The sequence below is a fragment of the Filicampus tigris genome, chromosome 4, assembly GCF_054856515.1.
Source record: "Filicampus tigris isolate MCC_2025a chromosome 4, RoL_Ftig_1.0, whole genome shotgun sequence".
NCBI classification, from domain to species: domain Eukaryota; kingdom Metazoa; phylum Chordata; class Actinopteri; order Syngnathiformes; family Syngnathidae; genus Filicampus; species Filicampus tigris.
In genome coordinates this window covers 16250875-16278622 of record NC_141220.1, presented here as the reverse complement: position 1 = coordinate 16278622, position 27748 = coordinate 16250875, and the positions used below count along the sequence as shown (strand labels likewise).

The 27748-nt window shown below is 41.4% G+C and overlaps 1 protein-coding gene across 13 annotated transcripts in view; it reads right to left on the bottom strand.

Annotated features, from left to right (window-relative positions):
- c2cd5 (C2 calcium dependent domain containing 5) overlaps nt 1-27748 on the bottom strand; it is a 37040-nt gene that overhangs the window by 2343 nt on the left and 6949 nt on the right. The window contains exons 8-30 of one of the 13 annotated variants that reach the window (XM_086027908.1): nt 23855-24012; nt 22281-22493; nt 21020-21108; nt 19537-19572; nt 17470-17578; nt 15289-15342; nt 13127-13241; nt 12908-13006; nt 12644-12755; nt 12372-12451; nt 12108-12294; nt 11003-11167; nt 9766-9906; nt 8884-8947; nt 8748-8809; nt 8013-8111; nt 7759-7848; nt 7591-7669; nt 6825-6917; nt 4820-4852; nt 4472-4573; nt 1083-1279; nt 864-1010 (exon numbers count right to left, since the gene is read on the bottom strand). In XM_086027908.1, the coding sequence (XP_085884034.1) occupies nt 864-1010; nt 1083-1279; nt 4472-4573; nt 4820-4852; nt 6825-6917; nt 7591-7669; nt 7759-7848; nt 8013-8111; nt 8748-8809; nt 8884-8947; nt 9766-9906; nt 11003-11167; nt 12108-12294; nt 12372-12451; nt 12644-12755; nt 12908-13006; nt 13127-13241; nt 15289-15342; nt 17470-17578; nt 19537-19572; nt 21020-21108; nt 22281-22493; nt 23855-24012 (2524 nt within the window). Of the gene's footprint in view, nt 1-863; nt 1011-1082; nt 1280-4471; nt 4574-4819; nt 4853-6824; nt 6918-7590; nt 7670-7758; nt 7849-8012; nt 8112-8747; nt 8810-8883; nt 8948-9765; nt 9907-10381; nt 10427-11002; nt 11168-12107; nt 12295-12371; nt 12452-12643; nt 12756-12907; nt 13007-13126; nt 13242-15288; nt 15343-17469; nt 17579-19536; nt 19573-21019; nt 21109-22280; nt 22494-23854; nt 24013-27275; nt 27392-27748 lie in introns of all 13 variants that reach the window. The other 12 variants (XM_086027896.1, XM_086027897.1, XM_086027903.1 and 9 more) reach the window with 12 other exon arrangements.

Below are 27748 nucleotides of genomic sequence, written 5' to 3'. Positions count from 1 at the left end.
ATCATAACACTGAAACAAGTTCGACCGTACAGCAGTACTCTGACCTAAAACTTTAATTTGTCCTGTGACATAGATTATGATTATTTACTCATATCACATGCTGCCATATGCCATTAATCTGTAAAACCCATCCCCCAGGGTTTGTTGCTGCGGTCCATTCCCCTTGTTCATGCTCACTGCCGCCGCAAACTCTTGGTGCTTGTTCACATGTTTCGTCCTCAAATGTTTTATCAGATTTGACGTATTGAACCTGGCCACTTTAGTTCTACCTCTTGCAACTTTCGCACCGTTAATTTTGCACTTAGCTGTTGTACTTGCTGGAGTTTCTATGTTGATGTACAGAAGTTCCATATCGCCGCCGACATTATATCTCCTGTACCCCACTGCCCCCCCCCCCCCCCCCCACACACACACACACACATTGAAAAGCAGCAGGGAGCAAGATACAAAGCCCTGCATTCAACGTTCTTTACTAGTACGGCATCGGGAAATGGCATCGGCACGTTATTTGTACGTACTCGCAGATACCGATACCAGTGTTTTAATGTGGTATCGGGATACTTCGGAACAACACTAGTAATTACTGTATCTACTGTAGTATTTGTGAAATGAATGTGTGCCTTTTGGCCATTTGAGTGACATCAGGAGCTACAGTCAGGTTGGCCATTTAGTCTGCACATGAGCAGCTGGGCATGAAGTGTGGTCGACATCACTTCTCTGTCTTCAATTTGTATTCATGTTTTTGACTGTTTTTCCTGTTCAATAAGCGGTCGAAAGTGCATTAGCAATCAAGGCAAGGAACCACTGTAGTTCATACAAGAAATGAAAAAGTCAAATTTTCTATAACGTGCTTGTGTGTGTACCTGGTTCTTATTGGGATTTTCCATTAACACGCACTCCTTCATGCTGTAGGAAACAACGGCATTTCCACCTAAAGCTGCGACGTGGGCGCGAACCATGGCAAACACCTCTGCTATGAATGAATGGAGGAAACCGCTCACGCCGCCTTCCTGTAAAGGAAGAAAATGCACAAGACTGGCTGTGTATCCTTTTTTTGGGGATTCGAGTCATTTTGGTTGTACCTCTCGTAAGGACGTGGTCTCTCGAATGAAGAACATGTTGATGATGCCCAAGTATTTTACCACACGCGTACCGGGGAGGAAGGAAAGCGGCGTCATCTTCACTACGGTGACCGAGCTTCCTCCGAATGAGCAGCGGTTGGAGCGCAGCGAGCGTGAACGGCTCTCGGTCAGCGGACTGGAGCGCTCCAGAGATGAGACTGAAGGTTCACAGACCACAAACGGCTTATTTGCAAGGGATGTTGCAAAGGCAGCTCTATTGGTCACTAACAGTTGCTGACTGAGGTTGCCATTGCATGAGGACAATGTTCCGTAATTTCGTAGGAGTGTGTAGATTACATAGCGGCATTAAACAAACTGATCATCCAACTATGCAAAAAACAAAATAGTTTGAAAGTTGTAGTTTTTTGTAAAAATAATACAGCACAACAAATTATAGGTTTGTTTCATTCATATTCATCTATATGTTTGTATTCATTTGGTTTTAACTGTAGTTGTTAAACTACTTCGATGTATTAAGTACACTTAAGATCTCACAATGCACTTTGCAACTAGTCAGACAGACCATGTGTCATTTTGAAGTTATTGCGTGCATTTTAGCATTTCAATCACTTTTCTAGCATTTCTAGCATCAATCTTTAAAAGTCACTTTTTCAAAAACAGCTTAAGTTGTTGATAGGTGCTTTTAGGGGAAAAAGTTTGCTAAGGTTGTTCAAAACATTTAGCAATAAAAGTGTGAAATTGGTATAACGGCAAAATGCAATGGGGACACCAAGACCTCGAAAATAGTGAATCCCCACCTGTTTGGAGTTCACCATTCACAAATTCACCTATTCGTGTTTTTTTGTACTCTTTCAGCAGGGCGTTGAGATGCCCTAAGATGGCACCAAGCCATGGCTGATAAGTAAAGTATTTGGTGTCAAAGAAGTATGTTTAAAGTGGATGTTAAGGCAAAAGTTTTCTTTAGTCTAAACATAGCATTCTCATTAATATTGTGTTTGTGGAATATGAATCAAGCAACAAAATCCACTTCTTTTCATCCATCTCAGGGAGCTCTTAGGTACTGTTATGTACCATCATTTACTCACGTTTCTTCGCCGTTCATAAAATATACCCCCTAATATCTTACAGGGATGACTGTAGTGAAAAACTACAAAGAAACTCACACTTTGAAGCAGACAATGAGCTTTTAGCCAAACATCCTTTTGGTGTTTATGAAACATGTGATGTGACCAACGAAAAAAGTGCGTGTACATGTGACTATTGAAAGACATGCAGTCGTGTGGATGGTGCGGGTGGTCAGACAATCACTTTCCATGCGTGACAGGTTGACAAGACAGTTTACACAGTGTCTGCAGACAGACACACAGACCTGGGAACTGCTGCGGTGTACGTTTACACGTGTCAGGGAAACGACAACGTGACAAGTGACTCTTTTAGACCTCGGGCGATGGGAGACAGACGGTGACAGCTATGAACCAAGGCGGGCACAATAATAATGTACAAACCAGAGTGTTAAAGAGGAAAATTTAGGTGATATGGCTCGTGTCAATCAAACAATCAAACAAACAAAAAAAAAAGGCTTTCCAAGCCACTGAGGATCTCTGAACGTCACACAAATAGGCCATCACTTTGTTAGTCACACCTGCACAATGTCATGAAATCCAATGAGACAATCGCTACACTTGTTGTAGTTTGCAGTGGTGAGGAACCTCACTGCAACAGAACAGTTTAATGGAGTATGTGTTTACACCACGGCAAACTACAATGATTGACATCCTGTACTAGATTTCCAGTGAGTGGCCGGGTGCATTTGTTTACTTAACTGCAAAAAGAATCAGACATTGATTAGAGTAAGATTTTTAAAAAATAAATGTTATTACATTTCTTAATAAATTTTAATGACAGAAAAGTATTTATTTCAGTAGGTCAATCTAAAAAGTGAAAGTCCTAGTGTACGGATTCATTAAGGAACGCTTGAAGTGATACAAGCTTGAAGATATTTGGAGACTGAGAAGTATGTAGTACTGAATTGTAGAGTGTTTAACTGTCTTTTATTCACACTTTTATGCATTTAACTCATGAAAACAGCCTTTTACCAGATGAAAAACATATCTAGACTGAAGGATTGCATGCTTCAAGCAGACCACAAGAAACTTAATCATGCTTTTATCTCCAGTACATTTGATTATTTTAACGGCCTTCTTACTTGGCTCCCTCAAAAGGGCATCAAACAGTTGCAGCTCATCCAGAACGCTGCAGCTCTGGTTCTAACCAGAACAAAAAGATCAGAACATATTACTCCAATCTTAAAGGCTTTACAGTAGCTCCCAATTAGCTGTAGAATATACATTTTAAAATTCTCCTGCTGACTTGTCAATAAATTACCGAATGATTTAGGTCCTGAGTACATTAAAGAAATGCTGGGCTTTGACATCTGCACACTTGGCTCAATCAGTGGAACCCAGAGTTCAAAGTAAACATGATGAAATTGCATTTAGTTATGTTGCGCACAAATGGAATAAGATACCAACAGGAGTGAATTAAGCACGAAGTTTAAATGTTTTGTAATCTAGGTTAAACCTTTCCCCCTCCCATACATTTCATTAAGGTCCTCTAAACAATTTAAAATCTTTTTATTTATTTTATTTTAAAAAACCTAATCTTATTTCTTCACTTTACTTTCAAATGTTTTTAAACTTTTCTGTTCATGTATTTAAATATTGTCAATGTATATCATTTTAATACTTTGTAATTTTTGTAAGCTACTTTTGTTTTCTTGTTAACTGTTGTGTTTTGAATGCTTGCAGATGTTGTGTCTTTGCTTGTGTGAAGCACACTGATTTGCCTTGTGTATGAAATATGCTATATACAACTGGTTTTCTTTGCCTGCCATGCCTTTTGCTTTCCTTAGTTTTTTCTGGGTGTGGCAAAAACTGCGCCCAATGATGAGGCATCCATTCAAACAAAAGTCACTATTTCAGGAAACACAGTTAAAACAAAAAATACAGCAAAGGTGACTCCACTGAATCTCATTGGATATCTGGATTTGCTCTTATGAGTAGATGAACTCAGTTTGTGCCTTGGATCTCATTATCATTGTGCAGGTGTGCCTAATATTGTGGCTTGACAGTGCAACTTTCCTAAATACTATCTGGAAAGAAAAACTGTGCATGTGGAGACAAATCATAACTCCTATTAAGTTGCCGTCATCAAAAAGGCAAAACGTTTACACTATCCAACAAAAAGCTGCAATTTAATTCCGACTGCTACGCCGCACAGCAGCATGCATGGACGTTTGTATGAAATGTGCGTGCGTGTGCTTGTGTATGTGTGTGTTTTGTATCTTTGCACGTGGCCAGCAGAGTGTGCTCGAGATTGTGTCCTCCTACTTGTCTTAACTGATCCTCGTCTTATGGTGTGAGCTTTCAGCCTAAGCAGCTCTAGCCAGGTGCTGCATCTGTCTGCAAAGGAACCGTAATCAACGGAGGCAGCTGGAGAGAACACATACACACACACAAAACCCACAACCACACAAAAGACAACAAGGGAAAAAAAACACAAAAACAAAAAGAAGAACAGAAAAAGAACACAAGTGGATGAGGTCTGGAGCGGTGTGGGAAATTTCTGTCCGAGACATAAGGATGGTAAGTCAAAAAATGGGCCTGTGTTGTAGTTTTGGTAGCAGGTAGGTCGGGTGGGGGCTGGATACATGAAAGTGCATTGAGGGTGGGGCTTACCTCTGGATGACACAGCAGTACTTGTTGGGACACCTGTGGACAGACACACAAACAAAGTCAAAGTCTTCCTTTGCATTTAGTATGCAAGGATTATCTGTCCATTCATATTCCAGGCCTGGATATGCACTGCAGGTCCATATTCCCAGTTATGTTTTAATGTCTACGTCAGATTGTCTTCCTTCTATATCTATGTACATTTCAAGCGACACCAGTCAGTAAGAACAAAGGTGTAAACAATTACAGAGTAAACGTTAGATAGCCGCTAGCGTTGGGCGCGGCCTGGACTGACTTGACTCTTCATATTACTCAATTGTCCACCGTCGGAAATTATTTTGCCTATTCAATGATCGACACACCTGTACTAAAGCGTAATTAAACCTTATTAGTGTCTATACTTTTCTAATGCAGAACATTGAAACTATTTCCAACCGGCTTCTAATGTAAAGTCATCCGAGTCCGTGCGTTTTTTTTTCTCTTTACGCTGCCATGACGCATATCCTAAATGTGTCACTGGAGAAAAAAAAAAAAATTCTAATCTGAATTGTCTCACTTGAACTTTGCAGTGTAAATCCAGCCTGACTGCTCCATCTAAAACAGCTCAGTGTCAGACAAAGTGACACTATTACCGTATTTTCCGGACTATACGTCGCTCCGGAGTACAAGTCGCACCAGCCATAAAATGCATAATACAGAAGAAAAAAACATATAAATCGCACTGGAGTATAACTCTCCCCCCCACACACCCCCTCTCGGAATCTAAGTTGTCTCTGGTCGTGTAACGCAAATAAATGTGTCCATATAAATCATCCATCCATCCATCCATTATCTATACCGCTTATCCTCACAAGGGTCGCGGGCGTGCTGGAGCATATCTCAGCTGTGTTCGGGCAGTAGGCGGGGGACACCCTGAATTGGTTGCCAGCCAATCGCAGGAACACAGGGACAAACAAAAATCCACACTCACAATCACACCTAGGGGCAATCTAGAGTGTCCAATCAACTTACCATGCATGTTTTTGGAATGTGAGAGGAAACCGGAGTTCTCGGAGAAAACGCACGCAGGCACGGGGAGAACATGAAAACTCCGCACAGGGAGGCCGGAGCCGGGATCGAACCCACGACCTCTGAACTGTGAGGCGGACGTGCTAACCAGTCGGGCACTGTGCCATCCCATATAAATCAAATTAATAAAATTGTGCGCTTAGTACAGATAATTTCCGCCGAGCTACGATGGTAACATTTAGCTAACATCCACATATGTAGCATTACAAGAAAGTTACGGTAAGATAACCAAAACGGTCGTAGATCGATTAAATAAGTCTTTTATTTATCGCCGACCATGTAGAATGTTTCCAAGTCTCCTAAAGTATTTTTGTATTCGGTCGTAATTATCTGTTCTCTCCTCCGCTCTCGTGCATGCGTGTGTGGGTGTGCGTGTGTGTGGCTGGCTGATGATGCACGACCATGCATAGCCAGGCACGGCACCTTTTAAAGGAAGTGTACACTATTTTGTATAGATGGATTGATAGACAGCCTAATTGTCTTTTTATCATACTATTTTAATTACTTATTTAACACAATATTAGATTTTAGCCGTTTGAATTATTCATGCATTTTAATAGCTTTTAGGACTTATCTTTATGTGGGTTAAAATAACATGTGGAATGAATTAAAGGTAATAATGTGTTAATAATTTCACACATAAGTCACTGCAGAGTATAAGTCGCACCTATGAAACTATGAAAAAAACCCCCCAAAAAAACGTGACTTATAGTCCGGAAAATACGGTATCCACTATGTACACAACAGACGAGACTAAACTCTGCAACCTGACATCACTGAGCATTTACCTTCCGGGTGCACAATAATCAGCTGATTTTGGCAGAGTTTTGCAGCCGGAGTGAGTAAAGAGACTGTACCTGAGGTATTAGTGGAGGAAATGCGTGACGAAGCCTGTTAGTGAAACAAGGGGCACGTGAGGTTAATCAAGAAAGCTTGATGCTACCTGAGGTTTTTGATGGCGGCTGTGTGTTGGCGGAAGGAGAATCGGCGCAGAGCTCCAGGGGGAACTGCAGCTGCTCTTCAGTCTCACTGCAGCCTGAAACACAAGTGTACATTATTTGAACATTCCAATATGACAAATGTGTTGATTCCACAATCCACTACACCATTTGAGCATCTGACATTCCCATGTTTACTTTGGTTAATAAAAATCAATCCTCTAAAAAGCTTTTCTATGTCCCAGCATGTAGCCTGAAGCTTTTCTGAATACTGATGCTTTGCAACTCATTTTATCAGCAATGACTGTAACAATTTCTCCCTGCAGAAACTACCAACGAGTGCATTCAAGTGTGACGGGGACATACGGATTATGTAAAAATCCCTTGACAAATACAGTAGCTTGTATACAAATAGTTTAGACCACACGTCTAAAGTCCGGCCTGGGGGCCAAATGCGGCTCGCGGTCAAATTTTATCCGGCCCACAGCCTGTCATAAAATTAATAACATCTGGCCCGTAGCCCCGTTGACAGGCATATAAAATATACTGCTAAATGCAATTTCACATTTATACATAAGAGAGCAGCAACACTCTGCCCAACTCCATAACCCGTTGTGACCCTTTCCGGACAGTTTCTAAAATGGCGTCATTGAATAAAAAAAGAAAAGTTGACAGCGAGGGTCGACAATTTAAGCAAAGCTGCAGTGTTTTTGGATGAACAGATTAACATTAGCTAACAGCACTTCCTTGCACCCACAAACCGGGACCCACCTTTGGTGATGGGATTGTCCGCTAGCTTCTCCTGGGTCTGGTCCTTGTCGAACGTCATGGCAACCGCCGTCACGGCCACCTGCCAGCAGACGAACAAGCGCCGCGTCAGCGTGAAAGGTAACAGAGGATATGCGGGCAAGCATATACACGTGAAGGATGCTCACTCACCTGTATGAGTTCTTCTTCCGGCACTGCTACGGTGAAGTTGAGATGACAAATACAGCAGGGGATCATAGAGCGCAACTTGAAGTACAAGCTCTGAAATACAATACAATTTTATTTGTATAGCGCATTTCACAACAGCAAGAGCTGTAACAAAGTCATGACAACAGTTTGTCCCAGGAAGAGATTGTATTCAATGATCTTGTGCCCTTTGAGAAAAATCTAATCCCAAAAAAACTGCCACTATTTGTCATACACACCTTTAGCAGGTTTTCACACAGGTCAGTGAAGATTTTGTTCAAGCCTTGATTGGTGAGATTAGCATTACTCAGCCTTAACACCCTGACAGACGTAAACATCTGGAAAAGAGGAATCACAAGTTACACTTGAACTGTTTCAAATTCTGTTTATCTTGTGTGTGTGTGCCTAACTAAAGCAGGTTACACACATAGTAATTGGGACGGATTTGAGCACCTCACCCCCCTTCCTATAAAAGTCAGCACAGTCTCAATTACTGGAAGTCAAAAAGATTATCCCAACCAATTATCATATAGTGTGGGATGTATAAAGAGTGATTATATAGTACCTCCTCAAACTGCTTGGAAAATCGGGGCTGGCAATCGTAAATGTTAAATTTGTTAAATATTTAGCATCACAAATCCCATCTATGTGGTCAGCACTGAGTTTGGCCGACCAACGGACAATGTGATTGTGATTTGAAATGAAAGCATACCCAATTGGGAAGGTCGCTTTCTTCCCATTTGTATTTTAAAGCAATCTGTATGCTCTGTGGTACCGTGCTGCCTCTGACAGCTGATGAGTCTTTGGGGGCAGTAGACTTGCGATTGTTGATGGACAGACATTTTGTTATGTGTGTGGTGGCCATCTGGAGTACACCACACACACTATAAAAGCTGTGTGAACCCCATCTAAACTGCCAAACTACTTGATGCTCTTTAACTATGGATAGTGGATGGAGCAATTTGACGAGACACCTGTATTCCCGAGGTCCAGTTGGAAATCCCAGGCATGATCTCAGTATTGCAGCTGTGGAACCCTGAAGAAAAAAAAGACATGGGTAGGGGATTAAGGATCAAAATGTGCATTTTAAAGATGTCTCGGGTCACGTACCCGTGGGAGGCGAGGCGTCCATGAGTAGGGAGTGAATATCTTCCACGGCGTCGGTGTCGTCAATCTACAGCAGGGGTGGACAAACTTTAGTGCTGAAGGACCATATTTGTCTTTTTTTGCCCCAGGACAGGCCAGATCATTCATAGATAAGCTTGCACAGAAATGTTAAAATGTTAATGCAAAATAGTGCATGTTAATCATAAAAAAATCATTCTCATATTGTTATTTGCTCATTTATAAACAGTCTAATTATAATGAATCAAACAACTAATAGTAATATTAAAATGGTTTAATGTGTAGGTCAACAGTATTTGGGGTAAATAATGAGGTGAGGCTTTTCCAATCTCATTTCATGGAGACGTCAATAAAGTCATAACCGCGCGAAAAAAATGAGCTGATCGAGCCGGGGCTGAATTACTACTGTACTATCACCATAAATGTCAACTTTATGCTTCATGTTTCAAGTCGGATTAAATTAAATATAATATAAAGTCAATACTGTTACTCAAAACAACTACAGAGTCCATCTCCCCGCTGCCAAGTCAGCACTTATCACTGCGCCCGCATTTTAGACTCCTGAAGTCAATGACGAATGTGTGCGACCTGGAGGTTCAGACTGCAGTCGCAATGCAAAAAAAATCCAATAGGATCCACTGTAGGACCATATATGAAAGTCGCCAAAAAGTTTGACTTACTAAGAAGACATGATGCACGTTTGTGAGACAAAAAAACATGCACTTCAGTCGGACACTTATAATTTATTTTCCCAAGTCACGCACAGCTGCAACATAAGGATGAAAGAGCCGCATGTGGCCCCGGAGCCGCGGATTGCCGACCGCTGCCTTAACGCCAATCACCTCACTTTCATAGCAATGCACACACCTCCAGGACAAAAGCATCCTTCTTGCCATGAGAGAGGTCCAGTTCTGACAACTCATCTGAGCTTTCTGAGTGGGAGCGGAACAGCCTGTTTCGTTGTCTGGGTTCCGGGATGGGAGAACCCACCACTTCCTCTGTGATCTCCTACGAAATAAGCAAAAAGGGAGAAAACAGCTGAGCTGGTGTGAGGTAGGTAGTAGGAAACCACTGTACTCCCCCCAGCAGTGGAGGGACTATGTTAATAACACTCCACATGCTCGCTCACATACCACCGTCAGTCACTGCACGGCTGGTGTTAATTTGAAAACAGATCTGGAGCAGCAGTGTCACACACACACACACACACACACACACACACACACACACACACACACACCCACACACACATCATAAACACCTCCACCGGGTGAATGGGCAGGGAAGATGACCATAATTAACAAATACAATGAGTCACAATGGCTCAAGCCTTCTGCTCCAAGAGGCAGCTGACGTGGGTTACACGTTGGCCCGCTCCGAAGTTAAACAGAGGTCCCAAAGGGGTGAGGTGTAGGGCAGAGGTTGTGATTAACAAGAGTGAAAGCATTTGTCATGCGTTGCCATGTCGCACAGCAATCAGTACCATGTTTATGTCGCCGAGCACTTCAGGGTCCAGGGTAAATAATTTCTTTAATGACCAAAGAGAGATAAAAGGGGGTAAGTTTATCAGGACGTACAGAGAACACTGACAACAGATGACAGACTGTAGAGCAATGTATTAGGACTTGAGAGCACAAAAGATATAGGGCAATGTTTCTATCAAATGTATACAAGAGGAGACGCCGTGTTCAATTGTATAAATTATGTGTCACTGCTTCCATGACGTTATTTGTTCAATTGGGTTTCAAAGTGTACAGGCAAGTCTGAATTTAGCGTGCCTTCATTGCAGAGAAGGTCCCAAACTGAATAAGACAGAGGTTCCACTCTGTTTTCAACATACAAACAACCTAATTCACTGTTAGAAATTGGCTCACATTCCAGCCAAATAACGTATTTTTTGCCGAATATGATAACTACGCACCCGTATAAATACGAAATGCCTTTTTATGTAGAATAGTTGTCAACCAACATCCAAAGGGACACACAAGCATCAGCAAATTAAATTTTCATATTTTATATGTTACTATTATTGCAAAGATCTACTATGAAAAATAAGGCGTATTTGGCAGACTTGGTTCTCTGAACGAAGTGTAGTGCATCTCACCGGTGGCGTGATCTGATAGAGCTCTTTGTTCTTGGCGATGGTGTCGTTGATCCTCTTCTGCATGGTCAACATGTGGTGCTCGTTACTCAGGTCGCCCGAAGTCTTCCCTGCGATCTGAATGCCTCCTGGTGCAGGGAGGGCAGTCAGATACACTCCTGTGGCAGACTGAACACATACACACACTTTTGAAAACACTGAGTAAGTGACGACCCCTTATGTTAATTGCTGAAAATGTAAATGTACCATAAAACATTATCCTAAAACAGTTTGCCATTTAAAACTCATCTTACAGCAATACACTTCAAAATAAATGTCTTAAAGATTATGATTTTTTAAAAAATGCACAGCAAGTAACCATGTTCATATGTAAAGTCTTCCATGAAGAACCCAGCCTTAATTTAACTCCTCCCCAAAAAATAGAGCTTGTCTTTCAGTCGAGATAGATCACTTGAAACTATTTCCATGACACCACTGTATTACTTTCCGATTAGACAAGGTTTCGGTGGCATCTTTGGGAGTCTCAGAAAGAGCATGAAAAACCTAAGCGTGACCTTTTCAGCAAATAGCTGGAAATAGGTTTCAGAGGGCAATAAATGATTAACAATCGGGGAAATCTGGACCAAAAACTGCCGTGAATAGCTCAAACCTAAAGGATTGGCACTAAAAAGGTTTGGAACCACACAATGGTGGAAAAGCAATGCAACTTTTTTTATATAGCGCATTTCAGAACAGCTACAGCTGTAACAAAGGTCTTTACATAATAACAAAATAGCAATAGTATACAAGTGAAAGCAATGAATTAAAACTACTAGCTACTACTAACTACGAACACTACCTAGGTCTAAATGAGTGTGGTGTAACTTAACATACTTCCTTGACACCGATATATCACCAGGTTGCACCCAAACAATATTATTGAATAGGCGAGTTTTTCAGCGAATATTGGAAAACGAGTTAAAAAAAAAAAAAAAAATCCACCAGTAGTCCAACTGACGAATGACCAATCCGCGAATATGCAGGTGTTGATTATTATTTGAAGTCATGAATGGAGACTAGCAATTATGCAGGAAGGAGGCTACTGTTTTTGATTAAAAAGTGGACCTACAGCCAGACCCAGGAGCATGTTCTCGCCAACGCTGATCTGTATGTGGAGTCCAAACAGAGCGTTCATGCTACGCAGCTTCAGCTTGTTCATCAACTGAGTGTGCAGTTCGTATTCCATGAAAGGGAGCAGGTTGGAGATGGCCGTGGCGTTCACCTCCCCCTGAGCTCGCTTCTTCAGACGACATAGTCTGCAAGGTGACAAACACTGGTATTAACTTGTATCGATACAAGGGATGGACGGACAGAGGGACGGACGATGTCATACCTGGCCTGAATGAGACAGCCTTTCCCTGTGACAGCTGCGTCTAACGGCAGGTCGATTGTTGTGAACAGAACATCAGGGACCTAGCAAAAACATCATTACAATGGCAGATGCAAGCATGTTGAGGCCCCCAAAACGGCAATTGATTTTTTGGAAGACATAATAAACACAGCGACTCCAGCAATGGTGTTCAGGCCTTAATAAAGCAATTAATTAGATTTTCTACCAACAGACAACATTTAAACACTGTCTAATAACAGCAATGCACTTGAGACCTTTTGTCGTCTGCAGAGGTAGCAGTAGGTGAGCTGGGCGGGGAAGGGCATGTTGAACTCATCGTACGGTATGTGACAGAAGCCGCAACTCAAGGGAGACGACTCCTCAAACCTGGCGAAGGCGACAATTTGCTGTCAGACTATACAAGTGAATTGATGCAAAAGCCTTTTGCTCTTGTTTCTGACTGTTTTCCACTACGTCTTGTATGATCATTCATTTGATTGTGCCTAGTGGACATGTCTAACTGGGGATAAAAAAAGAACCTGTGATCTATGCTTGCGACGTCCAAACAGCCTTCACGCATATAGCGAGGATTCAAGATAGCTGCCGTGCCGGACGCGGACAGGATGCACACCTCCTCGCTGAGTTTGATGGAGTGAGAGAGATGGAAGAGGAAAGAGAGAGGGGTAAAAAATAGATACATACTTTGAGTCAACAAATATTTGACTTGGGAACATTTTACTGGAAATTATAGTCCAAACCAGATGCTGGTGCTCTCGCTGTACCCAACGACGGCATGGCAACCGAGAGCTTTGGCATGAGACTTGATCTCCTGTCGTATCTCCTCCCACCAGGCGTCGCGGGTTTCTGGCTCATCTGAAAAAACACACGGCGCCTCAATCAACAAAATATGAAGCATTACCACTGACTGGATGCATTATATACACCAATCATTTATTGGACTTTATTATCTGGAAGACACACTAAACCTGACTGTCAAAAAGCAAACATGCCAACATGAATTTCGACACACATCTCTCCGGTGTGGTCTCAATTTGTTTACTTGGAGCACCAGAAAATAAACAAGCGCCAGAAAATACAAGTTGCTTGTTTATTTTCTGGTTATTTGTGGAGTGCAACTGTGTATTCAAAGCAAGACAAAATGAATGTCATCATTTTGTAGAACAAAGTGACAATGGTAATGATAATGATGAAGGCGAACTCAAAAATATTACCTGAAATTGCTTGTACGGGGTCCTCGGTTAATGACATTTCAAGGTTGCGAACAGCGCGAAGCATTAGAATATGTGGTCACGCGGCACAAGGCAGCATGCTCAGTTTAGCGCCCTACTTATTTTCTTTTTTATTTGATGGTTTTACATGGCCGAGAAGTGTTTTTCGTGAAAATATTTACTGTAATTATGACATTTGGAGGTTATTAACAAAATAATAGCAGTCACAGAGAATTGTACTTACTGCATGTATGCGTACACGGGTGTTTCAGGTGAATTTTTTCCCAAAACAACTAATCTATAATACATTCAATTTTGAGGGTAATGTAAAATCATTTTTAAGTGTTTTGGGATATTTCATAAAAATACGTAAACTACTAATATAGGCAATTTTGATGGCGTTATTGCAAAAGTTCATTTTTTAAAAATGTATGGTCCAGAAGAGTTTTTCAGTCAAATATTTGCGATATTTACAGCTTCACTACTACATTAGTGTACGTTATTGATGTACTACGGTACATTCCAACTTCCGTGCACCAAAGAAACGGAACTCCGTCGTAAACAGAGGACCCCCCGTCTGTGTATAAAATGTTGGATAATATTCATTCATATTGCCTCGCTCTCCAATCAGTCAGCCTCCTTTGAGACAAAGCAGATTGTATGTGTGGCTGAATAATGAGAACCCAGGCTTATGAAAATAATATAAATAAACTCTAATCAAGCCTTCATCATGTATGGGTGTGTTTCAATAGTCTCATGAGGCTTTCATCCAATAGCTAAACACTTGAAGAGCTTAAATGTTGACGATGCTTGAAGATTGAAATAATTGCATGTTCTGGTTCACATAACAAAAAGGGAGCTACATTAGAGTATTGAGTCGCACCCCATGGGTCCACATGCTCACTGAGATTAAACTCGGGATTATTGGAATGGATGCATGAGAGGGAGCAGGGAAAAGAATCAAAGATGAAGTGAAGAAATGAAGGCCGATGACTGAATGTCAGACATCGAGCCCACCAGTGGATTCCTGTGAATCAAAAGCAGACTGTCACACAGGCACCCATGTGCACGCTTACGGGCAGAGGAGGGCCATATTCATCCACCTCGGCTCCATTGTAATTAAGGTTATCAACCCCCAAAGCACACATCTTTCTTTCCATCCCAATCATTCCTTGTTTTTGCAATTTTCCTAAACTACCATCATTCCTTTCACCCATCAGCTCCGCCCTCGTCTACGTATGAATACGGCCCAGTTACTTAGGTGTGCACATGCCTGGCCAGTGGTTATTTGTCAACCTCCTAAACCTCAACGGGGAGGGTGAGTGGGGGGCACAATGCACCTTGAGGAAGAATTAGAGCAGATCCAGGACAACGTTAAGGGAGAGCTGCAGCAGGATGAGCTGGTCGGAGGGTTGGAATGGGGGTGCGGAAGGAATTATCAGGCCAGGCTGGGAGGGGGTTAGAGCACAGCGCATGCTCGACTCAGCTCCACTCACACACACACACGCACGCATTCACGCACATTCGCACAGATAAAGAGAGAGGAGATGACAGCTCACTGAGTTTTACGCAGGGCAATAACTTAATTGTTCAGGGGAACAACTGTATTTAAATCGACAACAAAACTAGCCTCCACATCACTGAGCTGCCAAAACCCCCAGTGGGTGAGAGCAGTAAAAGGGGGGAAATACCTGCCGTGATACTATTCCAGTCTAGCAGTTTGTACGAGCGCGTGTTACCCAAGGCTGGGCCAGTTCACACCATTAGTACAGGAAAGGGAGAAAGAGAGAAAAAGAGAAGAAGAGACAGTCTAACAACACAACAGCAGCACGCCATTTACACTCGTTGACGAAACAGACAGCGCTACTTCACACTTACTACTATGCATTCAATGAGGAAATAGCACCAAACGAATGACAAGCCAAAGGAGGAAATGTTTGCCTCCAGGTACAACCCGACCATACAATATCAATATCAGTTAAGATATAAATGACAATCAAAGGCTTTCTGTATTGTGTTCTGCTGAACAATCAAACAAAAGATACTCCAACATCCCAAGAGTTAAATGGACATCAAATGGCCTTCCGCATAACATACACACTCAGTTCTGAACTAAAAATCAGTTCAGGACGACTACTTGCAAAAATCAATGACAAAATAGCCATACGCTGTTGTTTAATAAATGGATCATTCGATACATAAGTACAGAAGCAAATCACAGTTGAATAGTCAGATTTTTTTTGCCATTCTAACTTCAGAAATTAATTGAAGTTATTTCACAAGACTACCAATTGCACTTACTGTGCTACCAAATATTTGTCATAACCTAGCCTTCAGCATTCAGAACAACAAAAGCATTTAAGACTAATTAAAATAGTCCTGTTGGGCTAACCTTGATGAATACTGAGGTGACTCAATTTGATTGGAAAGGACTACTAAAACTTTAGAAGCTGTGCCCAATAGGCATACACTGGACATTTTATTAGGTACACCGGCAAAATCAAATCGAATCCAATTGGGAAACCAATACACTTAAACTTGTTACAACATAATTTGATATGTGGCGGCACGGTGGTCGACTGGTTAGCACGTCCGCCTCACAGTTCAGAGGTCGTGGGTTCGATCCCGGCCTCCCTGTGTGGAGTTTGCATGTTCTCCCCGTGCCAGCGTGGGTTTCCTCCGGGTACTCCAATTTCCTCCCACATTCCAAAAACATGCATGGTAAGTTGATTGGACACTTTAAATTGCCCCTAGGTGTCATTGTGAGTGCGGATGTTTGTTTGTCTCTGTGTGCCCTGCGATTGGCTGGCAACCAATTCAGGATGTCCCCCGCCTACTGCCCGAAGACAGCTGGGATAGGCTCCAGCACGCCCCGCGACCCTTGTGAGGAGAAGCGGTATCGATAATGGATGGATGGATGGATCTGTCGAAGTGTTTGATGTGGTGTTCTTCCAGAGTTCAATCAGGGCCAAACCGGAAATCTGTGATTGACATTCCGTTTCCACATGCAAGGGTTTGTGTTTTCCCTAAATTACAAATAATTCGTTTTTCGATTATTTTATTTTATTTTATTTTTTTTGATGATGATGATGATGATTTTTTTTGTGTCCCCGTTTTCATGAATGCGCTTGGTTTCCATACAATTGAAGACGGTCCGTACCAAACTGCCTGCCGTGACTTGGCCACTCATTTTCTTGGAATTTCAGTAAAACAGCACACTCCTGGAAAGCAAAGGAACTGTGATATAGTGGGGGAGTACTGCAAACGCAGTAGCTTGACTTCCAATTATCTTTGTGAGGAAAGGATTTTTTAATGTCACACGTATTGGATCTCATTCGATTGTGCAGGTGTACCTGATGAAGTACCCGATTGTTACAAAGACCATCTGATAGCTCGCCCAATGCCAGCTGCAGCCAAAAACACCACACAGAAGCAGCAGCAGCAGCAGCAGCACACAACAGACTGGAGCCATGCACCACTTAACAACATAGCGTCTCATCTCTAAGGATCATCACACACACAGTAAGACGGCAGGCAATGGCACACACAGAGCTATCACATGTCATATCAACAGCCAGTTGAACAACACACAAGGTGACAGTTGCCTTATCCATTAAACCTGTACAGTGGATGCTCGCCTTTGTTGTCTTTAATGCTACTAACTAACAGCAGCCCCCCCTATCTGTGACCAGAAACACTTTTCAACTGTATCACCTACAAGACTATCATCCTGTGATTTAAGAGTCACCAAACGATTAGAAATATGCACACAGAAAAATAAACAGTTCAACAATAACAAGACTAGATGCTGACTTAGTGAAAGTCTAATAATTGTTTGTGTCACTACACAATGGCTGTGTTCATGAGCTCACCGGGGTTGTGTATGCGGTCCAGCAGTTTGACTGAGCGAGCACTGACAACTCCACCCACGTGGACCAGAAAGGCTGGTGGGAAAGACGTCAACGTGAAGAATGGGAACTCCTGGAGACAACAGAAATACCACTTGTGTAAAAGCATAACCATGTTTATGTATCAGATTTCCTTGTGTCTCTAATAGGATACAGTAAAACAACTGTATCAAAGTTCAATAATATGCTTATTAGTGTGGTTATACTTCCCAGTGGTGAAGCCGTGCACTCCAGCATACATTTCTTTTCTTTCTTGGGCTGGCTTTACACTGCAGAGCCAAGTGCCCAATTCTGATTTAATGCCTACAGAATATTTTTTGACTGTCTATATGCGTGTACATTTCAAGTGACACATACCAATGGTGGAACAAACTAAAAAAAACATTTAAGTAACTCCGCAAGCGTTAACACTGGGCAGCGACAACATGGAAGTAAATGAATAAATTATGACATCATGATAAATGTTACACAGCCTTTAGCTGTCCTTGCTGACTTTCCCATATTGATTTAAGATTTGAAATTGTGTAATGTCCACATTACTTCACTGGCCACCATCAAGAATTATTTTGCTGATTTACCCAATATCATTTTATCATGAACCAAATGTCAAAACCTTTTTTAACCTCCCTGTTATGTTTGGGTCAAATCGACCCCCTTAAATTTTCGTTTCTTAATATTAAAAACATTGCGTTATGTGATTTTTTTTATTTTTTATGATTAAACATTAGAGCAGGCCACTGACCTGAAACAGTTGTGGGTGTGTTTACGTCATCAGTGTATTTTGAATTTGATGTCAAGCTCGCGTCGGCGTGGTTTGTCCGATTTGAGCGTTTACACTTCATTTACATTGGCACCTATCCAATACATATTAAACAATAATTTACAAGAAACCGGATTTCGATCTGATGATGTCTGATCTCATGCCTTTTTTTCTGATTAGGCTGCAATGAAGGATATCTGAATTGTGCTCCTTCCAAGCATAATAAAATATCAATTGCGTTACTTATATTATGCAGTGTAAATCCAACTTAATATATGTTTGGGTTGATAGACGAGAGAGCCAGAACATGGTACAGTGCGGATCTATCCACAGCAAAATACAACCACATTTATTAATACAGAGTCAAATTCATTCAAAACTTAGCATTATTAAGTCAAGAGATATATTTTTGATACAGCTCTTTTACTAGATCTTGGCGGGTTGTGCAGGTGTAAATAACCCAAGTTTTGGGATGGAAAAGTTCAATTTGCCATCCAAAAGCTTCGTCTTCACTTCACAACTGATTTTAAATGGGTAGACTCGGAGAAGATGTAAACCTAAACCATACTAAATAAGTCAGTTTAGGTTAGGAATGTGCCAACATGCAACAAGAGTGGTGTACGCCCTCCATGCAAATTCTCTACTTGCTCCAAACCTGTATGGCATTTCAAGTAGATCTGAAAGAGACTGAAATAAACAGCTGATAAAGTGAAGCTACAATTCTATACTGTCTAATGTCAGACAACATTATGCAAATCCATGCATTTGAAATACCTGAACAGCTACTTAGCCTCTTGGTATTCATTGTATGTTGCAGTGATGACTACAATTTGTCAAATAAACCAAACATGAAAGTGCACGTCATGAATGTGTGTCGTGGGCAAACAGGATTAGGACAACAATTAACATTTCACTGTCTTCTAATCCGGCATGGAAAATGGGACACTAAACATGACTGACAGCCCGTCCGGGTTCTGAGCTAGGCAAGAATGAGATGATTAAGGTGAGCGTGCTCATTCCTGTCTGGGAGGCAAGTAGTCCAGAAAGGAGCAGAAAAGGTTTGACGGTGGGAGGGACCGGAGTCCAGAACACAGTCACGCACCCTTTCAAACCTGAAGGCCACACAAAATCCTCTCCAGCCCTCCACCCCAGTCTTTTCAGAGTGGCAGAGGAGGGTGAAGGGCATGTTAGGAATCGGTGGCGGTGGCTGTCAGCTTGTCAGAGTGTTACGTGGGGATATGGATAGAGAGAGTGACTCAGATGTGACATACCCTGGCGTTTAAATACAACCCAGAGGAGGAGGCTCCCTGAGAAGCACAGGTCATTGAGGGAACAGAGAAGGGAACAATGTTTGTTCTTGTACACACCCATGCCCCAAATAAAATAAAAGATATTTGAAAGGAAATCACATCTTGAGCTGATTCTATTTTTGCATGTGTGCATGCTGAGTCAAACTAGAGCTGGATAAAATGGTTTAAAATACATAAATACATTAAATCAAAAATCTGAATTCTTCCCAACAAAAATCTGATTTGAATTCACTTATTTTCATATGTTTATATATTTTTAAAAATTACAACATTATTCAAAATGAGTTTCTTTTTTTTTTTTTTACTCTTCTGGGATCAGCTTTATTTTGCCTGATTCATCAAGCATCAACTTGTATCAACTTCCACAGAAATAATAGGTATATTTTTTAAATGATGTGAAAATAAGTACAGTGGACTCCTGCTAGCCAGACCGTGAATAGCGAAAATCAGTGTATAACTGACACCCATTGAAATATATTGGACAAAATATATAGAGTATACTGTATATATGTATTTTTAAACACCCCAAATTATTCAAAAAGCACTGATATACCTCCAATACAGGCTTTCCATAAAAAACATGGGTGGTGTTTCCTTTTCGAACTGTTCGGCTCCCTTTCCCCATAAACAAACACACAAACAACAAAAAAAAAAAAAAAAAAAAAAAAAGCTTTTTTTTTTTTTTAAATCTACTTAGGTGAACCTGTGGTTGCCGAACTCTAAGTATGCGAGGGTCAACTGTGTTACTTAAAGAGGAAGTCAACCCAAACATATTTTTTTCCAGAATATGTTCTCTGCAGGCCCACTAGTTGAAACAAGGCAGCAGTTGTGATGTAATTTTCAGTCGACAGAAGTGACAAAATGGTCGCCCCCTTAGATGGCTAAAAACGAGTGGATTAACTCTTATTCCACAAACGCAATATTCATCAGAATGCCGTGTTTCAACTAGTCGGCCTGCTGGGAACACATTCTTGAAAAAAATATGTTTGTGGTGATTTTCCTCTTTAAATATGTCCTGGCCAGTTTATATGTCAACATCCCCAACAGCTCTAACACACTTTTCTCATGTGAGGCAAGGTGACCTTTGCAAACTATTTGCGGCTCAGAAGCACATACAGCAGGTCAAATGTTTTTAACACCGATAAAAATTACTGCTTTCGCAACATACAAATGGGAACCATGCCATTAGCAACGCAATTGACTTCCATCTGGGCTAATTTCTTGTCTTACAAAAAAAAGGGAAAATGACTCTGCCCATGTTGTCTGATTCTAACCATAACCCAAGTCAGCAACATGTTCAGCCATGTTGTTAGTGTAAGTAGTGCATGTCCCCAAGAACGCATTTTGAATCAAAGAAGACGCCCAAACTCGAATAAATTGCCCAGACCTACTAGTCAAACTGTCAATGCCCGCCTGTATTTGTAATCTTGACTCATCAACGTACCCTCTGCTCCAGGGCCGTCTGCGTCTGCTGTCTGAGCAGCGTCTTCAGGGGTCCTGCCTCCTTGCCTGCACTGCCCCCGCTGCCCATTCCTGGTCAGAGAAGAGAGAGTCTCACATCACTCGAGAACCCGTTCCAAGCTTACGTTAATAACAGCAGCGTGATGTAAATGTTAGGACTAGTCAAAGCAACTATGTTCAACACACGACTGAGGATACCAGCTCCGCGATCACCCTTGTACAAGCCTTCACTAACTAGCATTAAAGAGGAAGAAAAAGGAGGGGGGGGGGAACATGCTACATACTGGTATACTATAATTGTTTATTTCAATAGGCAAGTGAGATGTTACAACATTGTTTCCCATCCTTAATTGAACCAAGGCACATACACTACTGTGTATTTTCCATTCAGCTCTTTGTTAGAGAACAGGAACTTTGAATAGTTGGGACATTTGAATTCGAAAGTTTAGAGAATATTAAATGAAGTTTACCTCGCTGATGGCTTTGTTCGCACTGATAATATGTAAAATATGGGCATAATTCTATGAACTGTTTTTCCTGTGTTTGTGTATATGTGTATCAAACACTGCAAATTTACATGATTGTATGACGTAAATGCTCAATGAAAAACGATGGTTAAAACAACATAGTTTACATGTGAATTTTATAGTACATTTTAGGTTCATCCTGAAATTTCACCTCAAAGCCAAATATACCTTTGTGAGTGCTGTAGTGTATTAAAAAAATTCTTAGAGCACACCACTAAACAAAAATGTCACAAGAAGTTTATAGACTGAAATAACGATGATCTTGTGTCAATTCACTCACAACTGTACTTACTCAGTGTGAACTTTGGGCCCATTTAGTTGAAAACCAATTATTCAGTTGGATAAATGGCAAAAGGTTAATTATATGTTCTGCCATCGAGTGGATGGGCATTTAATTGTTCCGACAATAACTATACATGGCTGGCATAGATAGATGAAAAAAGATACATTATTCTTAAATCAACTCAACTTTGTTTATAAAGCACTTTAAAAACAATCGCAGCTCTAACTTGTAGAAAATAAAAATGTTCTGACCAAACATATGAAACTGCATAATTTCTTTCGGCACACCTTATAATCTCACGGCACACTAATGTGGTTGGGGATCACTCTGTTAGATAACGCTTGCAGAGTTAATGGTGAGTGCACAGTTGTGGCTTGCACTGTGCTGTTATTGCGATTCTGTGAGGTAAATGACACACGGCAGCCAAGCTGTACCAGAGGCCACCAGCAGAAAGTCCTCTGTGAAGGACACACTCTTTCTCAGCAGGGCAGAATCAGAGTGGGTGGAAGAAGGAAGGGGTAGGGTGGTATTTCTCGGGGCAGAGACAGAAGCACCCCCGCACGCTGAGCCAGAGAAAGATGTGGAGAGGACAGGGGAGCTGGGGCAGAGGAAGATGCCCGGTCTGCGTCTCACGGACTGAGGCTCCTCTGACAAGCAGCAAGTCAGGAGCAATGAGAAGGAAAGAAGTTCAGGAGGTGAGGAGAGGAGGATAAGATGGAGGCGGATATCTTAGGGAGTCACTTTTCCACTGCTCGCTTCAGTTAGGCCTTGTTCTACTTGGCTCTTGAGGTGGTCCTAGGTTTATGACGGTACAAGGCTGCAAATGGCTCGTAATGAACTCGTTTGTGCAGCGACCTAATACGTAATACGTGGCCAAGCGGCACAATATATGACACGCTCAGTTACGACCATGCTAAAGGTTTTTCATTGGATTGTTTAACCCTCTTGGTCTGGAAGATTTTTTTTATTATACTGTATACTTTATTTACTATGACTGTAATTGTGACATTACTAGTGTGTTAACGTAGGTTAGTAATAAGACTACAGCAGAAGATATCAATGGAGACCGGCCAAAGACGAAGTCAGCATTTTTCCGCCATTTAAGAGTCTGTACTTTTTTACTTAAAGCGGAAGTCAACCCAAACATATTTGTTTCAAGAATATCTTCCCAGCAGGCCCACTAGTTGAAACACGGCATTCTGATTAATTTTGCGTTTGTGGAATATAAATTAAGCAGCAAAATGCACTAGTTTTTATCCATCTCTGGGGCCGGCCATTTTGTCGTCTGTCGACTGAAAATGACATCACAACTGCTTACAACGACCAATCACGGCTGACCTGTTTTCTGAATCTGAGCCGTGATTGGTCATTGTGAGCAGTTGTGATGTCATTTTCAGTCGACAGAAGACAAAATGGCCGCCCCCAGAGATGGCTAAAAACGAGTGGATTAACAATTATTCCACCAACGCAATATTTATCAGAATGCCCTGTTTCAACTAGTGGGCTTGCATAGAACATATTCTTGTTTGCGTTGACTTCCGCTTTAAGTAAAGGAGTTGAATCAATACTTTTACCAGTCTTGTTTATTTATTTATTCTTTCAGACTTCTACTTTAGTACAGAGTGTGAGTACTTTTGCCACGTCTGCCTACTGTGAGCAGTACCAATGGAAGCCCGACGAGCCGAATAGGCAGTGTGCAGTGGAAAAGGGGCAAGAGCAGTCTGGCTATAGTACATTTGGGTCTGACTTTCCTGAAGTGACACTGTGCTTCTATGAACACATCACAACGAACAAACAAAACTAATGCACATACAGCTTGTGTGTCTTCACCACAGATTATGGACCACATGACAGAATAAGATGCAAAAATGATAAGAATAAGAAATAAACTAAACATGAAAAAAAAAACACCAGAGAAGCACCTCAGTGTAGTGTTGGAGTGGCGTGGGGGTGAGAAAGGGGGAGACGGGGTATGCAGATTGACAGGGGTGATGCCTCATGTGCTTACCCGTCTTGGGAGTCAAACTGAGGTCTGTGTCTGATGATGAGGACTGGCGGCTGGCTTGGGGGGGACAGAAGGGGGGAGGAGAGAAGGGATTGGTGGGGGGGGCTCTGAAAGGGGTGGGCGGGCCAGATGACGAGGGAAGGTCCTCACCAAATACCGGCCTGGCGGGAGAATATGACACACACACACACCCATCAGTCACAGCCTCACACTGTGTGTATGAGTGTGAATGAGTGGAAAATGTTTGTTGTTGCAGGAAGGTGCGCTTGAGGTGCTACACATGGCTGGAGAACAAAAAAATAAAGAAATAAAATTAAGAAACAAAGCAAGCGTGAAAAGCAAAAGTAGGAAAAACACAAAGCTATAGAAACATAAAGACACACACAAAACTAATACAAAAGCAATCCAACACAAGTAGGACGAGTGAAGCATGTGTCCCAGTGGAGCGAAGCACAGGCCAATACTTGTCTTCGAACTCTTGAGGGCTGTATCAAAACAATTCCGTTTTACTTAACCCTCCTGCTACGTTCACAGTAAAGTTCCTGGGTAAATTTGAACTCTTATCCAAAAATGCCAGAAACAATGGCGGTGAGAATGTGAGTGTGAAAAGTTGTCTGTGTCTGTCTTGTGATTGACTGGCTACCAAGGTCAGCTGGGATCGACTCAAGCTTTCCGCAACTCTGAACAGGATAAGTGGTATAGAAAATTGATGGATGCATAGATATTGATGTAAAAACCTATACATTTCTTATTTGAATTTTTTTCAGAACCATGTTGCTAAATTAGAGACGCCCTCTCTTTCGACAAGCTTGAAATTCGGAAAAATCCAGAGATTTTTAATAACGATTTTGGGGGAAAAAAAAAATAAAGATAATCATAGATCCGATCAGAGGATGGAGCAATATATCTATTCAAGCAACTTGTATATTCACTCCACAGCAATAGCGAAAATGCATTGGAAAAAAATTATTTAAACCTCCCAAATTCTTCCCAAAAAACACTGACGAACAAAGATAACATATTATGTTTACATATTTACAACATATCTCTGACATTAATGAAAAAAAAAAAAAAGCATGAATCTCGCAAGCCATTCAGGTGGCCGGGTCTTTTGCTAAAACTAGTGCTATCTTGGTTCAACGGCTGGAAACAAGTCCATACACTTACCGTACTTACTGCAGTAATTAGTACTACAGTACTACACCAGGTAGCCTACACCCAGGGGCGGAGCTATGATTGACAGACTGCCCACCCAGTGAGATTCATGAAAAAATATATACACTTTAAAATTTCTAGTAAATTATTAATATTATTAAATTATTTTTTAATTTGTGTTTCATTGTGTTTTTTTATTTGAATGAATATTAAGAATGGCATATTTGTGGTTGTCTAAGTAAGATCTGAACTTCATATTATTCAGTTTGTCATTTTATTTCAAATACGATGTGCAAAATACGATTGTGCTCAGTGGGAGAAATATTCAGGCCCACCCTGATTTTTCCAGGCCCACCCATCAGCCACGTTCTGGCTCCGCCCCTGCCTACAACTGCTCCTTTTTGGCTCGTATTGAAGCTGGCTGTGTTGTACAAGTTGCCTGGCATGTATGTGCCATGTATGTGACATTTATAAGCACATTCTTGAAGCTGTTTAGCTCCCGTGTAGATGTACAGATTTAGCCCGAGCTACTAAACTGTGTTGACTATTGTCGCGAGAATAGTTCAATTCAAATTCGGTATGACCGCAGTATATCTCAGCAGGAACTGAGATATGAAGCTATTACCTAACCTTTAACATGTCAAATTTGATAAAGAAGACAGGATAAACGACCTACAGTACATATGAACATCACATAAGATTAGGTATCCCCAAAAGCGAGGGACACGCATACGGGTTGAATTTGAGCATTTTCTGTTCTTTGCGATCACAGTCCGCAGAGGCCAGATCAACGGATGTCTCTCAAAGACTTTCCTGAATGGCTATCCTGTGGTGTAGGGTGTTGTGTATTTTCACTTGTTTGAAAACAGTAAATGTTAAACCTGATCAATACCGTATTTTTCAGACTTTATTAGGCGCAATATCAATTGGCGAGTCTATTTTTATACATTTTCATACATAAGGCACACCAGATTATAAGGCGCATTATCTTTGTGAAGCGTTGTATGTCAAATAGTTTAGTCTATTCTAATTGCACCATATATTTATTTCACCGGTGACCGGTGGTTGAGTTATTACTTTGGCCATGAAATACTATCTTGGTTAACATGTCAACAGCTATAAATAAGCACTGTATTTTCTGGACTATTAGCCGCTACTTTTTTCCTAGGTTTTGAACCATGCAGCTGATATAAAGGTGTGGCTATTCTGATTTTTCTTCCACTGCTAGGGGCGCTCTAACCGGAATTAGGATCAAAACTAAGAAAAAAAAAATCAATGCAAAGAAGAATACGCTACTTTTTCTTCAGCAGATAGAACATGGACGATAAATTACAAACAGTTAATTAATTTCAAATCCTCGCCCCTAATCATGGAGCCCACACGAAGAAGTTTGTATGATGCAAGTTTTAAGTTGAAGGCTATCCAGGAAGGAAACCGCGCTGCTGCACGCAAGCTTAGCGTCAATTAATCTATGGTGAGACGTTGGAGGCGGCAGCTGGAAGTTGAATGAAGATAAGTATTTTCTCTTGGTTCTGTTCCGTTTTATTCAGTAAAGTTGCTGCCGTGTTAAAAGGCACTGTTCGGAAAGAATCTGTTCAGGTACATACAGTACATGTACAGTACATTTACAGTTCAAAATTGTTCTGTAAATACAGTAAATATCTAATTTTTCAACATAGGAGAAGACGACTTTGTGGGTTTCAGCGAAGATGATTAAAGTGACTTGTGAAGTCAAACACAGGAGAAATGAAGATAAATGCTGGTTATTTTCTCTGTGTCCCACAGACTGCAGTGATATTGTCCTACAATAGTAACATTGGAAACGCGCTGCCAGAAATGCTCAGCTCGCATTCAGTCTGACCTCAGCATTAGGTAAGTAGGACTACATTTCCCATGATTCATAGACACGGAAGCAGGAAGTAATTCTAGTGCCGGTGTGACGAAAACCTACTTGCAATTAGATGCGTCAAAATAAATGGGAAGGAATCTGAATTGAAAAGCTGACATCCATACATAAGACGCACCGGATTACGATTTTTGGAGAAAATTAAAGGACTTTAAGTGCGCCTTATGGTCCAAAACATACAGTATACAGAAAAGGATATACATTACAGCTATGATGGCAAATCCTTATGAGTGGCTGAACCACTGACTCTAATTGTGATGTAAATTAAAAGCTAGGCAATCACGACGCTGCTAGACACAAATAGAGGAGTAACTGGCTGTGTTGAGCCTAAACTGACTGACTTCATTCCCTGCCTCTGCATACCAGAGAAGATGAGTGTGGGCACAGAGACAGAGAAGTTCTGGGACAGTCTCTGTGCGCTGCACGCTGAATGCACTGGGCTGTTGTGGGTGGAGCGGCATCCATGGGCTAAGGGAGACCTGGGCCGAAGAGCACCGACAAACACAGGAGGAGAGGAGAAAGAGAGAGACGACCAGTCGTGTTGGCCACACACAGTAAGAATCGTGTCAGTCCATGTGCAGCCAGAGAGGAAGAAAGAAGGAGAGAAAGGCAAAGCACAAGCTACAACACATCATCAGAACAGACAAAGAGAGGGTGGAAAGGGAACAACAAGTTTGCTCTCTCCGAGCCAAGGGAGTCACATGCATGACAGGGATTCAAACACAACAGGGCTAAAAAAATAAATAAATAAATAAATAAATAAATAAAAAAGATGTAGAGAGGAAAACTGAAATTCTTTGATAGTCATCTTGTTGTGGTTATAGCGCAGCAATAAT